Below are 12,047 nucleotides of genomic sequence, written 5' to 3'. Positions count from 1 at the left end.
CCTAGTATACAATTTCACTGCCCATTTGTAATAAGATACTGGACCATCTTACCACTCAGTCCAGCCTATGACACTGCTCATATACAATTCTCTACCTGACCAAAGGCTGAGGCTTGGATTAGTACTTGCTCAGGCAACTTTCCAGGCCTCATTCCGTGTGTAAACAAAGGCAGTGGTGTTTCTGTAGTGTAGGTAAAGCATCAGGACTGTTAACTCTAATCTTAGTGTCCTGAGATGGCCCTGTTTATGCATATGATGCTTACAAGGGGAAAAGTAGGTTTCATTGAGTTCCTAAGTGAATCATCTTGTGATGGATTCTTTCGTTTATCTCGTTTTTAAGTTCTCAGGAAGAGGGACTAAAGAAGGGATACAGAGGGTCTGGGGTTCTATCCATGGTGGGCACACCAGAATACATACACACATTATAATGGTTTTATTGAGGTTAACTGACATACAAAGGAACTGTACATATTCAATGTGTACACACATTTCTGTATAAACAGTGATCAACATTTATTCCAATTGAGAAAGATAAAAGCAACTCAAGTTGAGATATGATTACGAATTAATATGAGAAAAAAGCTACCACCATCTAGAAATGTTGGATTTGGTGTTAGCAAAGACAACTGTAAATGAGGGGTAGACCTTGCAAGAAAGGAAGGGAATTCCCTCAGTGTTCGGAATGGAAGGAACTGAAGACCAGGTGAGTAAACACTGAGCAGACCCTTGGCTTCCTCCAAGAGGCAGCTTTTGGTTTGGATCCTTCTTTATTTCCAATTTCATTGATTTTTTTTCTCCCCTCTTGTCTTTATTTCCTTTGAATCTTTTTTTTCTGACTTCTTGAGTTGCACACATTAATTTTTTAGGCTTTTCTCGTCTCATTCTCCTAGAACACTGGAAATTCCTCTCCTGTGTTCACTGTGTCCTGCAAAAATCTGTGCTCTCATTGCCATCTTTTAAATTTTTAAAAAAGATTTATTTTAGAGAGTATGTGAGAGGTGGATGGGGCAGAGGGAGAGAATCTGAAGCAGACTCCTCATTGAGTACAGAGCCTGATGTGGGACTTGATCCCACGACTCAGAGATCACCCACTCAACTGCTCAACCAACTGAACCACCCAGGTGCCCCTAGTTCTAAATTTTTCTAATTTCAATGATGGTTTCTTCTTTATTCCATGAATAGTCTAAAAGTGTGGTATAAGCTTCCAATATGTTACTTTTGGTTTTGTTTTTTGTTTGGTTTTGTTTTTTGCTTTTCATAGCTGGTTTCCGTTTTATTGCATCATGGCTAAGAATATTGAGAGCAGAGCAGCGTTAGGGCCTAGCATGTGGTCCATCTTTAAAAATGCTCCAAGTGCTTAAAAGAATATGCATTCCTCAGCAAAAGTAGATGCTCATGATAGAGCTTACAGGGCTACACACACAGGGGACGGGGCCCTGAGGGCCAGGGCACTGCCTCTGTACCCAAGCCCAGCAGCAACGCAGCCTCTTCAGAAAGTGTGTATTCCAGGCCTTCAGACAGGGGTTTGCTGCAAGAGGGAGAAGCCATCCCACAGAGAAAGCAAGCCCCACCCTTCCCTCCACCTCTCTCTCTTTTTCTCTCTCTCTCTCTCTCCCCCCAGACCCCTTTGTCCTTCAGCTCACAGGCCCCAGGCTCCTCCCCTCTCTCTTGTCTGCAGCTCACCCAGCAGGTGGACAGGAAGGGCACCTTGCTAGGCCCGGGAGGATGGAACACCTAAGGCCGGCCCTTGGGTCAGGCTCAGAGCATCCTACCAGCTGCCCTCACAGTCAGGCTCACTCTGTCCCACGTGCAAGGGCCTCTGGCCTACATCCTGGGCACTAATGTAACCTGCATGCCATGCACACAGGTGAAATCCTTTTTATGCAGCCCTGCCCCACAGGCATCTTAAAGCTGTACCTTTGTCAAATAGAGATCTTTTGGGAGGGCTAGCTGCAGGGGAAGAGGCACCGGATAGGGAGGTGTCAGGACCCCGACTCTCCGCTGTCGACCAGCCTTAGACTTGGCAAGCCACTTCATCCATACGCTCATGGAAATGGTACTCTCTTGGGAACCCTGGGTGGCGCAGCGGTTTAGCGCCTTCCTTTGGCCTAGGGTGTGATCCTGGAGACCCGGGATCAAATCCCACGTCGGACTCCCGGTGCATGGAGCCTGCTTCTCCCTCTGCCTATGTCTCTGCCTCTCTCTCTGTGTGTGACTATCATAAATAAACAAAAATTTAAAAAAAAAAAAAGAAAAAAAAATTAAAAAAAAAAAAAAAAAAAAGGAAATGGTACTCTCACATCCTGAGAGTAGCTCTGCCTTTACCCATGGGTGGTGAGAAATGTGCCCTGGCTGCTTCCTGGGGCAGGTCCTCTTTCCAAACAAATCCATGGAAGGGCTGCCACAGGGCCATTCTTCCTGCAGAACTGGCAGGTGCAGAACCGTGTGTCCTGCACCCCCTCCATGCCCTTTTGGGAGGCAGCCCTGCTCACCGCAAAGCCCGAGGCCTCACACTCGCCCCCCTCCTCCTCACAGGCACTGTGATCCTGACTGTGCCGCACAACGGCCCAGTTTCCTGGGGCCTTTGATGTTTCTGGTCTAACTAGTGTCCTTCCTCCAAACTGTATGACCCGTGTATCCGTGTATGTGATAGAGTCATGCCAAGACCATGAGCTGGTCTAGTTCTGGGTTTGAATAAAGTTCATGCTCAGTCTGTGATTAAGAAACCCCAGCTTTCTCAGGAGGGCAGGAATAAAGCTGTCTCTTAAATTGGAAGTGACAGCAAAGCACTTACACAGACCAGGACTCCCCTCTGGGGTCAGTTTTTCATAGGATGTTGACAAGAGCACACTGCCTGGTTGGCTGGCTTCGTTTCTCAAATATAACAGCAGCTTGAGGTACAGAGTGAGCTGGATCCACGGAGGCTGCAGTCAGCAGGGCAAGGTCAGACCTCACCATGGAGTAGATGCTTCACCAGAGCTTCAATCCCGTCTCGTCTTCCTTAGGAACTGGCCTCATCTGAGCGAGCGCGCCGCCACGCCGAGCAGGAGAGAGATGAGCTGGCTGACGAGATCGCCAACAGCGCCTCTGGCAAGTGAGTCTCCCGGCAGCCAGTGGGCCGGGGCGGGCGAGAGACCTGGAGCAGTCCCATCTGTCCTCTTGGGCACCTGTGGTCTGTCCCCCTTGGGGCATGCCCACCGCCCCCGGGGAAAGGCAGGCGATCAGACATCTGGAAGTCAGGTTGGTCTGCTCCTCAGTTCCAAGTCTGGGCAAAGAGGATGCTGGGCTTCCAAACTGCCTTGAGCACAACCCAGTAGGTCACACCCCCGCGGGTCAGTCATTCCCACACTAGGCGGGAAGGAAATACACCTGAAACTAACCCAGTTAAGTCTTCACCCTCCAGGTCATTCGGTTTGGCAAGCAGATCCCTTAAGACCAACATCCCTTGTGTAGCCTGGATGAGGGCTGACGTTTTATCTCAGTGCACTGGAAACCCAGTGGAATCTAAGCTAGGGCGTACTGGGGTCACTTTGCCCTTGTGGAAGGTCACCATGGCCGCTGTCTGCAGAGGGCAGATGGAGTGCAGCAGGGAGGCCAGCTGGAAGGGGACCGAGGTGGTCCAGCACGAAGTGACAGAGCCCTCACTAGCATTGGAGGCTTGGAAGTGTCATCACCAGGACTTGCTGACGGGCTGGGGGACGGGAGCAGGGGGAAAGTCAATAATCAAGAATGATGCTGGTGTGGAGCAGCCCCCCTGCATCCCCCACCCCACCCCCAACCCCCAGGCCGGGCAGACCCGGTGTTGAGTCATCTCCCTCTCTTCCTGCCCCGGCCAGGTCTGCACTGCTGGATGAGAAGCGGCGTCTGGAGGCACGGATCGCGCAGCTGGAGGAGGAGCTGGAAGAGGAGCAGAGCAACATGGAGCTGCTCAATGACCGCTTCCGCAAGACCACGCTGCAGGTGGCCCGCGCAGCGGCCTGTCGCCTGGGAAGGGCTGTGGTGCCCGCTGGCCCGAGTGACTAAACCCGGCTCTCCTCTCCAGGTGGACACGCTGAACGCCGAGCTCGCGGCTGAGCGCAGCGCCGCCCAGAAAAGTGACAACGCACGCCAGCAGCTAGAGCGGCAGAACAAGGAGCTGAAGGCCAAGCTGCAGGAACTGGAGGGCGCCGTCAAGTCCAAGTTCAAGGCCACCATCTCCGCCCTGGAAGCCAAGATTGGGCAGCTAGAGGAGCAGCTGGAGCAGGAAGCCAAGTAAGAGGGTCTTGCTGTCGTAAACCCAAACTTCCTGCATCTGCTGCAGGCCAGGTCCGGGCTGAGCCTGTGAGTCAGACACAACCCACACTCCGCGGCCCTGCAAGGGCTCCCTTAGCCTGGGAAGAAGCCACGACAGGGACAGACGTACCCAGAACGGGAGACTGAGGTGTTGTGAGCCCTTAGGGATGGCTGGCTCACCTGCGGGCTAACCCTACTATGCCCCTGACCTCCTTGGGTGCCAGAGGTGCTCTCCCCAGTCAATGTCCCAAGTGGCTGACATCACACGAAATGCTACAGCTGGTTGGCAGAGAGGAAATGCAGTTTGACCAAACAGCTTTTCTTCTCCTATAGGAAAGGACTGCCTGGCATTTCCCGTTGTGTTGTAGTAAAGCATCTGGAGAGCTGCACAGGCAGCTCTAGAGGCCACTGACCCCACCCTGGGTTAGAGCAGAGCTTCACGTTTGCCCTCCCGATGGGCAGCTGGGGGCCCAGGATTGCAGGGCCCCCAGCATCTACCCAGGCCCCACTTCCTCAGTCTCCCACTCTGCAGACCCCACTGCACTCAGAGAATAGGGCTTATTCGCCGTCACAGTCATTGTGACCTACCCTTTCCAGCCAACTGCAGGGACTGGCCATTCTTGGTAACATTTGAGAAGGAACAAAAAAGACTGTTTTCCGTGGCACTAAGTTCCTTCTCTTTGGCATGGCCAGTGTGGGCCTTTCAGGAAGCATGCTTACTTGCTTGGCTTTAACTAAACAGGGAGTGTGAGATTTTTTTTTTTTTTCTGTTTCATTAGTAGCTGCGACAGCCCATTAATTTTAACCTAAAACAGTTAACAAATCGGTTTGTTTGGGTTTCCATGCTAAAAAGTTAGGTAATGAGAGTGACTAATTATGGTTTTTATCCGCAGAAGATTTGAATATATAGGCAGGTAGCTTATTTTTTAAAAAAAAGATTTTGAGAGAGTGAAGGAGACCAAGCGGATGAGCAGGGGGAGGAAGAAGCAGACTCCCCACTGAGCAGGGAGCCCAACGCAGGGCTTGATCCCGGGACCCTGAGATCATGATGTAAGCCAAAACCAAGAGCCAGGCGCTTCACCAGCTGAGCCGCCCAGATGCCCCTGGGGCAGGTCGCTGTGATCTTCAGAAGGCCACCAACACGATCGACCTCTGTGTGTGAAGGAATAACGAATGCGCTTTTTCTACCCACCTGCATTAGGATATGTTACATCAGAAAGGAAGAGTTTCTGGGCCATGTTAATTATATTGTTGTGGTCAGAGAGGTCTGGGAAGGCATTCCAGCGTGTGTCCTCTTCCAGAGACAAAAGACTAAAAAAAATAGTTTCCCCATTCCACCGTCATTTCTGGAGTTGCCAAAACTAACACGTTGGTCGTTTTAATAGGGAACGAGCAGCTGCCAACAAACTAGTCCGTCGCACAGAGAAAAAGCTGAAAGAGATCTTCATGCAGGTTGAAGATGAGCGTCGACATGCGGATCAGTATAAAGAACAGGTAAGGAAGGGGAAAGAGCAGGATGACGATGCCTCCCGCCTTAGAGCAGCTTTACTCAGCAAGGACACTCATGCACAATGAGCCCAAGTGTCACCATCTGACTAGCGACATGAAGATGCTGTTTGAAACTAACACTTGTGTTCTAGCAAACGTGCTGTTTGTTGTCCTCAGCAGACACTCTGGGGTGCAGGGGACACAGAGATGATTGTGACACAGCCCCCACCCTCAGGGCTCTCCCAGGGCAGCCAACATAGGCAGTGGGGAGCCTGGACCAGAGGCCTGAACGCAGTCTTACAGTTAGTGGTTTTCTCCAGAGCATGTGTGCCCCATGGGGGAGGACACCTCTGCCTGTGACACTCACTCTCCTAAGTGCCCAGAACACAGTCCTGGGCATTGTCGGCACTCACTGGGCACTGGCCCTGTGTGCGGGACCCGCCTGGTCTCCCTCGTCTGCACCCAGCCACACCCTGGTCTGAGCATCAAGGGGCTACTCTAATGGGACTGGTTGCCATGGCCGGGTCCACAGTGCCTGCTGCCTAGGGGGGCCGTGCTCTCCCTCTGGGCCTCCCCACTCTGCTGTGATGACACGTGGCCCCTGCAGATGCTGGGAGGGAAGGTGGCCAGGGCGGAGAATGCCGAGGCCCTTGGCTCTCCCTATCCCACCCCCAGGACCTAGCACCACTGAGGGCAGCTCTGGGCAGACGTGAGCGACCTGTGAGGCGCTGGCCAGCATCTGCATTGCTGCATTCTTGCATTCGCTCTTCCAGGGTGTCTTTGTACTTGAATCAAAGCGAAACACCCGTGCTGAATAGAGGTACAAAACCAATTGTACCACCTCTTGGGGTGGGAGACTGTGCCCCCGTCTGGCTCTTTTGTATTCTGCAGGAATCGGTTCCTGCTCTTAATCCCCTAGGTCACTCATGTGAAGCTACTCAATTGTACGTTTTTTTTCCCTACCGAAAACACGAGGGTGAAAATAGGATTTGACATTAGATTTCCTTTAGCAGTTTGCTTTGTAGACACTGGCTGTGCTGGGACTGGCAGGCTGATGAGAAGGCCTCAGACCATCCACCCCCCACCCCCGCCATGTGTGTGTTTGTTATTGTGTGCACGCGCACGCATGCACACACATACACATTTGTCGGGGACATGCTCGGGATATGGCCATGCCAACACCGAATTCTCCCGTCTGGTCTGACTCGGCTGGTGCGACTCATCCCCCAGATGGAGAAGGCCAACGCCAGGATGAAGCAGCTCAAGCGGCAGCTGGAGGAGGCAGAGGAGGAAGCCACGCGTGCCAACGCATCTCGGCGTAAGCTCCAGCGGGAACTGGACGATGCCACGGAGGCCAACGAGGGCCTGAGCCGTGAGGTCAGCACGCTGAAGAACCGGCTGAGGTAAGCGACCCGGGTTAGGGTCTGGATGGGGATGTCCCACAAGAGGCGCTGGGTCGCAGAGCCCCAAGCTTTGTGAAAACAGCTGCATTTGTCGCTTTGCATTTGGCCCAGAGGATTCCTCAGATCCCCGTAGTTCTTCCCTCTGGCTCCGGGATCGCTGTGCGCTTATCCGGTCAGGATTTCCAGCACAGGCGGCCCAGGCCCACTCCCTTTCTGTGCTGTGCAGAGTAGACTCCACCAGGATGGCGGGAGGCCTGAGAGCCAGGTCAGGTGTCCCATCCCTGTGCGGAGGTCCCAGCCTCTGGGAAAAGCAGGGCAGCAGCTCCTGGTGCCACCTGGTGCCCTTGGCCCTCCTCCCACAGTGGGGACAGGTGGGAGTGAAAGCCACCCATCGCCCCCGCCAAGAACAGGTTAACACAGGTGTCGGCGGATGGTAGCCCGTTGGTCAAAGTGTGTCGGTGCCCTGCTTTCTGCACAGTGAGCTGAGAAGGGTTTTTTACACTCACAAAGGGCTGTACAAGAGCCAAAACAATGTGCAACAGACCTTACGTGGCCCACAAAACCTAAATGAGGACTATCTGCCCTCCCTAGAGCCCCGCCTGTTCCCATGACATCCCATCCCTGCACGCAGCCACCCAGCCCTCTGAGCACCGCCCAGGGTCTGCTGTGTGCTGGCCAGGTGGCACTGGAGCAGCACAGGGCCTTCCCGAATCCCAACCCCCCATCCCTAGGTCGTGTCCTGAGGAAGGGGTGCAGGTTTGGGGGCCCCTAGACAGCGGAACACATCACCAACTTTATCCACACGTGTCCACTTCCCATCCCCCAGACGAGGTGGCCCCATAAGCTTCTCATCCAGCCGATCAGGCCGGCGCCAGCTACACATCGAGGGAGCCTCCCTGGAGCTGTCAGACGATGACACGGAGAGTAAGACCAGTGACGTCAACGAGACACAGCCGCCACAGTCGGAGTAGAGCCCCAGGAAGCCAGCGGAGGCGACACAGCGGGACATGCAGGTACTCGGCCGGCGCCGGCCTGCCCTGGGGGCCTCCGACATTTAGGAACTGAGCAAGCTTTGGGCTTCCTGACAGATCAACCGTGTCTTACAGCTTTCCAGCCCACACATACCGTATCCTGCTTCAGATTTAAGTACAACTGCTCCCCTTTTTCTATATATACACACAGAACACACACCTACTCAGCAGAGTCTCCTCCTTGCATCTATTTTCCATATACTCATCCAGAGACCATTTTATAATCCATGTTAAGAGAACCCCTTTGCAGACCAACTCCAGATCCTCGTGGCCGGTGGCTGGGTTCTTGGGGCAGCCCCATGGTGGCCGCTCTCTCTGCATGCGCTCTGTCTACAGACAGGTAACTTCGTTCTGTGTTGATGTGGCCCCGACTCCTCAGCCACGTCGAGTCTCTTAGCACATTGTGGAACCTGACCCACACTTGCATCTCCCTGTCCTTCCTCCGATGACGATCAACACTATTTCAGTGAGCAAACTGTGAAGGGGGCTTTGGCAAGATGAGGAGTGGGTTTGCAGCATCCACTTGGGGCCCCCGCGCCCCTCCCACCCTCGAGTTGGTGGTTGTCCCCGCATCTCTTCCTGTGAAGCGTCCCCGGCCAGGGCTGGCCTGTGCACTGAAGGGACAGCGGCCACGAGGCCGCAGGTGGCAGCCGTCGCGCCAACCCCATGCCCTCTGGCTTGGCCAGCACGCTGCCCCCTCGCCCCAGGAGCAAGCAGCCACAGGGCACTCACCGGGCCAGTAGGGGGCCCTCCCTCTCCAGCCAGGCTCGCATGCTGACCTTGCAAATTCAGCCACTGCTTTGAGCCCAAAATGGAAAAATATTGGTTTTGTGTCCCACACTTATTCCAAGTTTGTCCGGGAGGTTTACGGATCCTCCAGAACAGATGCCATCTGCCTGAATGTTGATATGCCAGTGGATGTGAATCCTTTTTCATTTCTCCTTCCCTTTGGACAGTGTTACAGTGAACATTTAGCATTCTGTTTTTGGTTGATAGTTAAGCAAACTGACATTACAGAAAGTGCCTTAGACACTACAGTACTAAGACAATGTTAAATATATTATTTGCCTCTGTAACAATTCAACTGTGCTTCATATCATGTACCTCTCTAGTCGAAGTGGTATTATAAACATTCAGTGACAATGAATCAGTGTTAATTATAAATCCTTGATCCTCTGCAACGTGCTTGAAAAACAAACCTTTTGGGTTAAAAGCTTTAACACCTGTTAGGAAGAATTTGTCATGTGGGTTTGGAATCTTTGGTTTTCCCCCTTTATGAATTGTACTGGCTGTTGACCACCAGACACCTGACTGCAAATATCTTTTTTCTTGTATTCCCATATTTCTAGACAATGATTTTTGTAAGACAATAAATTTATTCATTATAGATATTTACGCCTGTTCTGTTTACTCGGAGGAAAAAGCACCCGTTGAAAATAAACAGACCTCAATAAACAAGAATAATCACGTGAATGTGGCATCTATCTTCTCACCTTCTGTGATCTGATTGGAGGCTGGGCACCCCACAGACTTAAAAATGCAGAGGCCAGGCCCACGGTTGCTGAGGGCGCTGTGGTCCCAGAATCTGGCAGACACAGGCTAGCTCTCTGGGCGGTCTTGGCTCCGAGTCCTGTTCTCGCAGTGGCCTCAGCATGCAGATATGTGGGGGAAGGACAGGGCCACTGGGGCCAGACACCCAGCCGTTAGTGGACAAGGGAGCCATTTAGGGCTGCAGGATGAACCCTTCGGGAGGGTTCTGGTCATGGACCAGCGCAGCTCATTACTAGATCAGCGTGTTTTGTTTCAGACTATGCTCTCGGGCAGGATGCATGCTGAAGATGCTTGGGGGAGAATTCAGGGAGATCCTAGAGCGGCCTCTCCAGTGTGGGCCAATTCAGATAGTCTGGAATGAAACACTAGGACAACGTATGATCCCATAGAGAATGCGGATTTTTGTTTTCAATATTCTATGATGTTCTCAGGCCAGGCTGGTATTGCTTGGCCATGCTGCTTGGCCGTGGTGGGGATGTGAAAAACACAGGCAAAAGTGCAGGATGCCCTCTCGCGTGTCCTCACCCTTGTATCCAGGGTCTTACCCAGGTGTGTCTGGCTTCCCTCAGAAAGTAAGAGTTCCTCCCTGTTGGCTGGTTTAGGGGGTGTTAACGCCAGCACTGTCTGCCGCCAGCTTAGCTGTCCTGTGCCAACCTAGTCAGGAGAAACATGATCTGCATGGAATTGTCCCAGTTCCTGTTTCTACAGAGATGCTAACCAGAAGGAACCTCACTTCACGTGACAAACCACTGCTTTGTGGTCCAGGGAAAGGCAGTTCATAAAGCCTTTGTTGGGCACTGAGAGCCCCAGGAAGAGGGTTTATGGGAGCTGGGCTCCCAGTGCATTGGAGACTCAGAGAAGCCAGCGGGTTGCCACCCAGCAGCAGTGCAGCGCATCATCAGGAAGACTTCAGGCCCAGTGCTTGTTGAGATGGAGCGGAGATGCGTTGAGGCTCTGCGGGAGTGTTCACTCTGCTTCCCACACGAAATGCCCTGTCTGTCCCCACCACATCACAGCAGATGTCCCAGGGATCATCTTCATTTGCTTTACTGAGGAAAACACACCCATTCCTAGCCGGGCTGGCCAGAAGGTATACTTCTGGAGCCCAGACATCAGACCAGAGCCCTGTCACAGTCCCTTACCGTCACCAATCTGCCCCATCCCTGGAAACTCCACCTTAGATGAAGTATGAACCAGACAGCCAAGCCACCTCCCGGCCGGCCCTCCCTATGGCTCTGGGTCTGACCTATGGCCCTGCCTCCTGAAGCCAGTGTTGCCGGGACACGGGTCCGTGTCAAGACCAGGGAATTAATGCGCTCACGTCTGTCACACTCCAGGAAACACCGTGTCCTGTCCGGGTGGAACCTGACAAAAGCCATGCTGCAACAGGCCACAGGATGGAACCTTTAGGAAAGTGGAGAGGCTGACTTCTCTCCCCGGGTTCCAGGCAAGACAGAGAGCCCACAGCTGAGACTCGAGGAGAGCCCCTATCCACACAGGCTTCCTCGTCACTCTGTGAGGGCAACGTCTACACCAGGAGCCTTCCCAAATGTGCTGGGGTGCTGTGCCCTGTGCCGGCTGCAAGGACCAGGCAGGGCACTCCCATTTCCTAGTGCAGCCAGCTGGCCTTTGGGAACCTGGCAAATCATGGGACACGATTCTCCTTGCTGGAAATTGAGTATGAAACACTCAGTAATGTTTCAGTATATGGACACGATGGTATATGGACTCAGTATATGGACACGATGATGCCAAAGACCACAGTAGCTGTAATTATGCAAAAGAGTGTGAACACGTCCTTCCACCTTTACTACAACTAGAATTCACATTTGATTAGTTAATGCCAGCGAGATCTATTTTTCCAAAGGAGCCTAATGGCTCTGCCCCTGCTGCCTGGATGTCACCAGACCTCATTTAGTGATGTCATGTATGACACAGCAGGTCTGATGGAAACAGCACTCCATCCCTCCAAGCACCACACCGCGTAGGTCCTAAGATGCCCGTGTTCTCACATATGTAAAATCTCAGGCCTCCCACAACCGCCATCAGTGGGGGGGCCACTGTGCCATGGTTGCCACGGCCGGGCTCCTCCTGGTAAGGTCAAGAGAGCCCATCAGTTCTTGCAGAATGATTATCAGCAGCTTGGGAGGAAATTTCTGGAGCCGACAGCAGAATACGCTTTCCAGAAGTGCTGCGTCCCCAAGCACTCACCACAGCACAGAGAACAGTTTAGGAAAACAGAGACAACCTGGCCCAAACCGTTCAGAGCACCAAATCACAATGCAAAGTTTTAGGAATATCT

The 12,047-nt window shown here is 52.8% G+C and overlaps 1 protein-coding gene across 18 annotated transcripts in view; it reads left to right on the top strand.

Moving 5' to 3' along the window:
- Positions 1–9,585, top strand: part of MYH10 (myosin heavy chain 10) — a 123,863-nt gene extending 114,278 nt beyond the window's left edge. For all 18 annotated transcript variants that reach the window (XM_026005481.2, XM_026005487.2, XM_026005483.2 and 15 more), the window contains 6 exons: positions 3,006–3,094; positions 3,837–3,960; positions 4,043–4,251; positions 5,658–5,766; positions 6,991–7,163; positions 7,990–9,585. In XM_026005481.2, the coding sequence (XP_025861266.1) occupies positions 3,006–3,094; positions 3,837–3,960; positions 4,043–4,251; positions 5,658–5,766; positions 6,991–7,163; positions 7,990–8,134 (849 nt within the window). In that variant the 3' untranslated portion in view covers positions 8,135–9,585. The remainder of the gene's footprint in view (positions 1–3,005; positions 3,095–3,836; positions 3,961–4,042; positions 4,252–5,657; positions 5,767–6,990; positions 7,164–7,989) is intronic.
- The last annotated feature ends 2,462 nt before the right edge of the window (positions 9,586–12,047 follow it).

Source organism: Vulpes vulpes, chromosome 12 (genome assembly GCF_048418805.1).
Source record: "Vulpes vulpes isolate BD-2025 chromosome 12, VulVul3, whole genome shotgun sequence".
Classification (NCBI taxonomy): Eukaryota; Metazoa; Chordata; class Mammalia; order Carnivora; family Canidae; genus Vulpes; species Vulpes vulpes.
The sequence above is the reverse complement of the archived record's forward strand: the minus strand, read 5'-3'. Positions and strand labels throughout refer to the sequence as shown.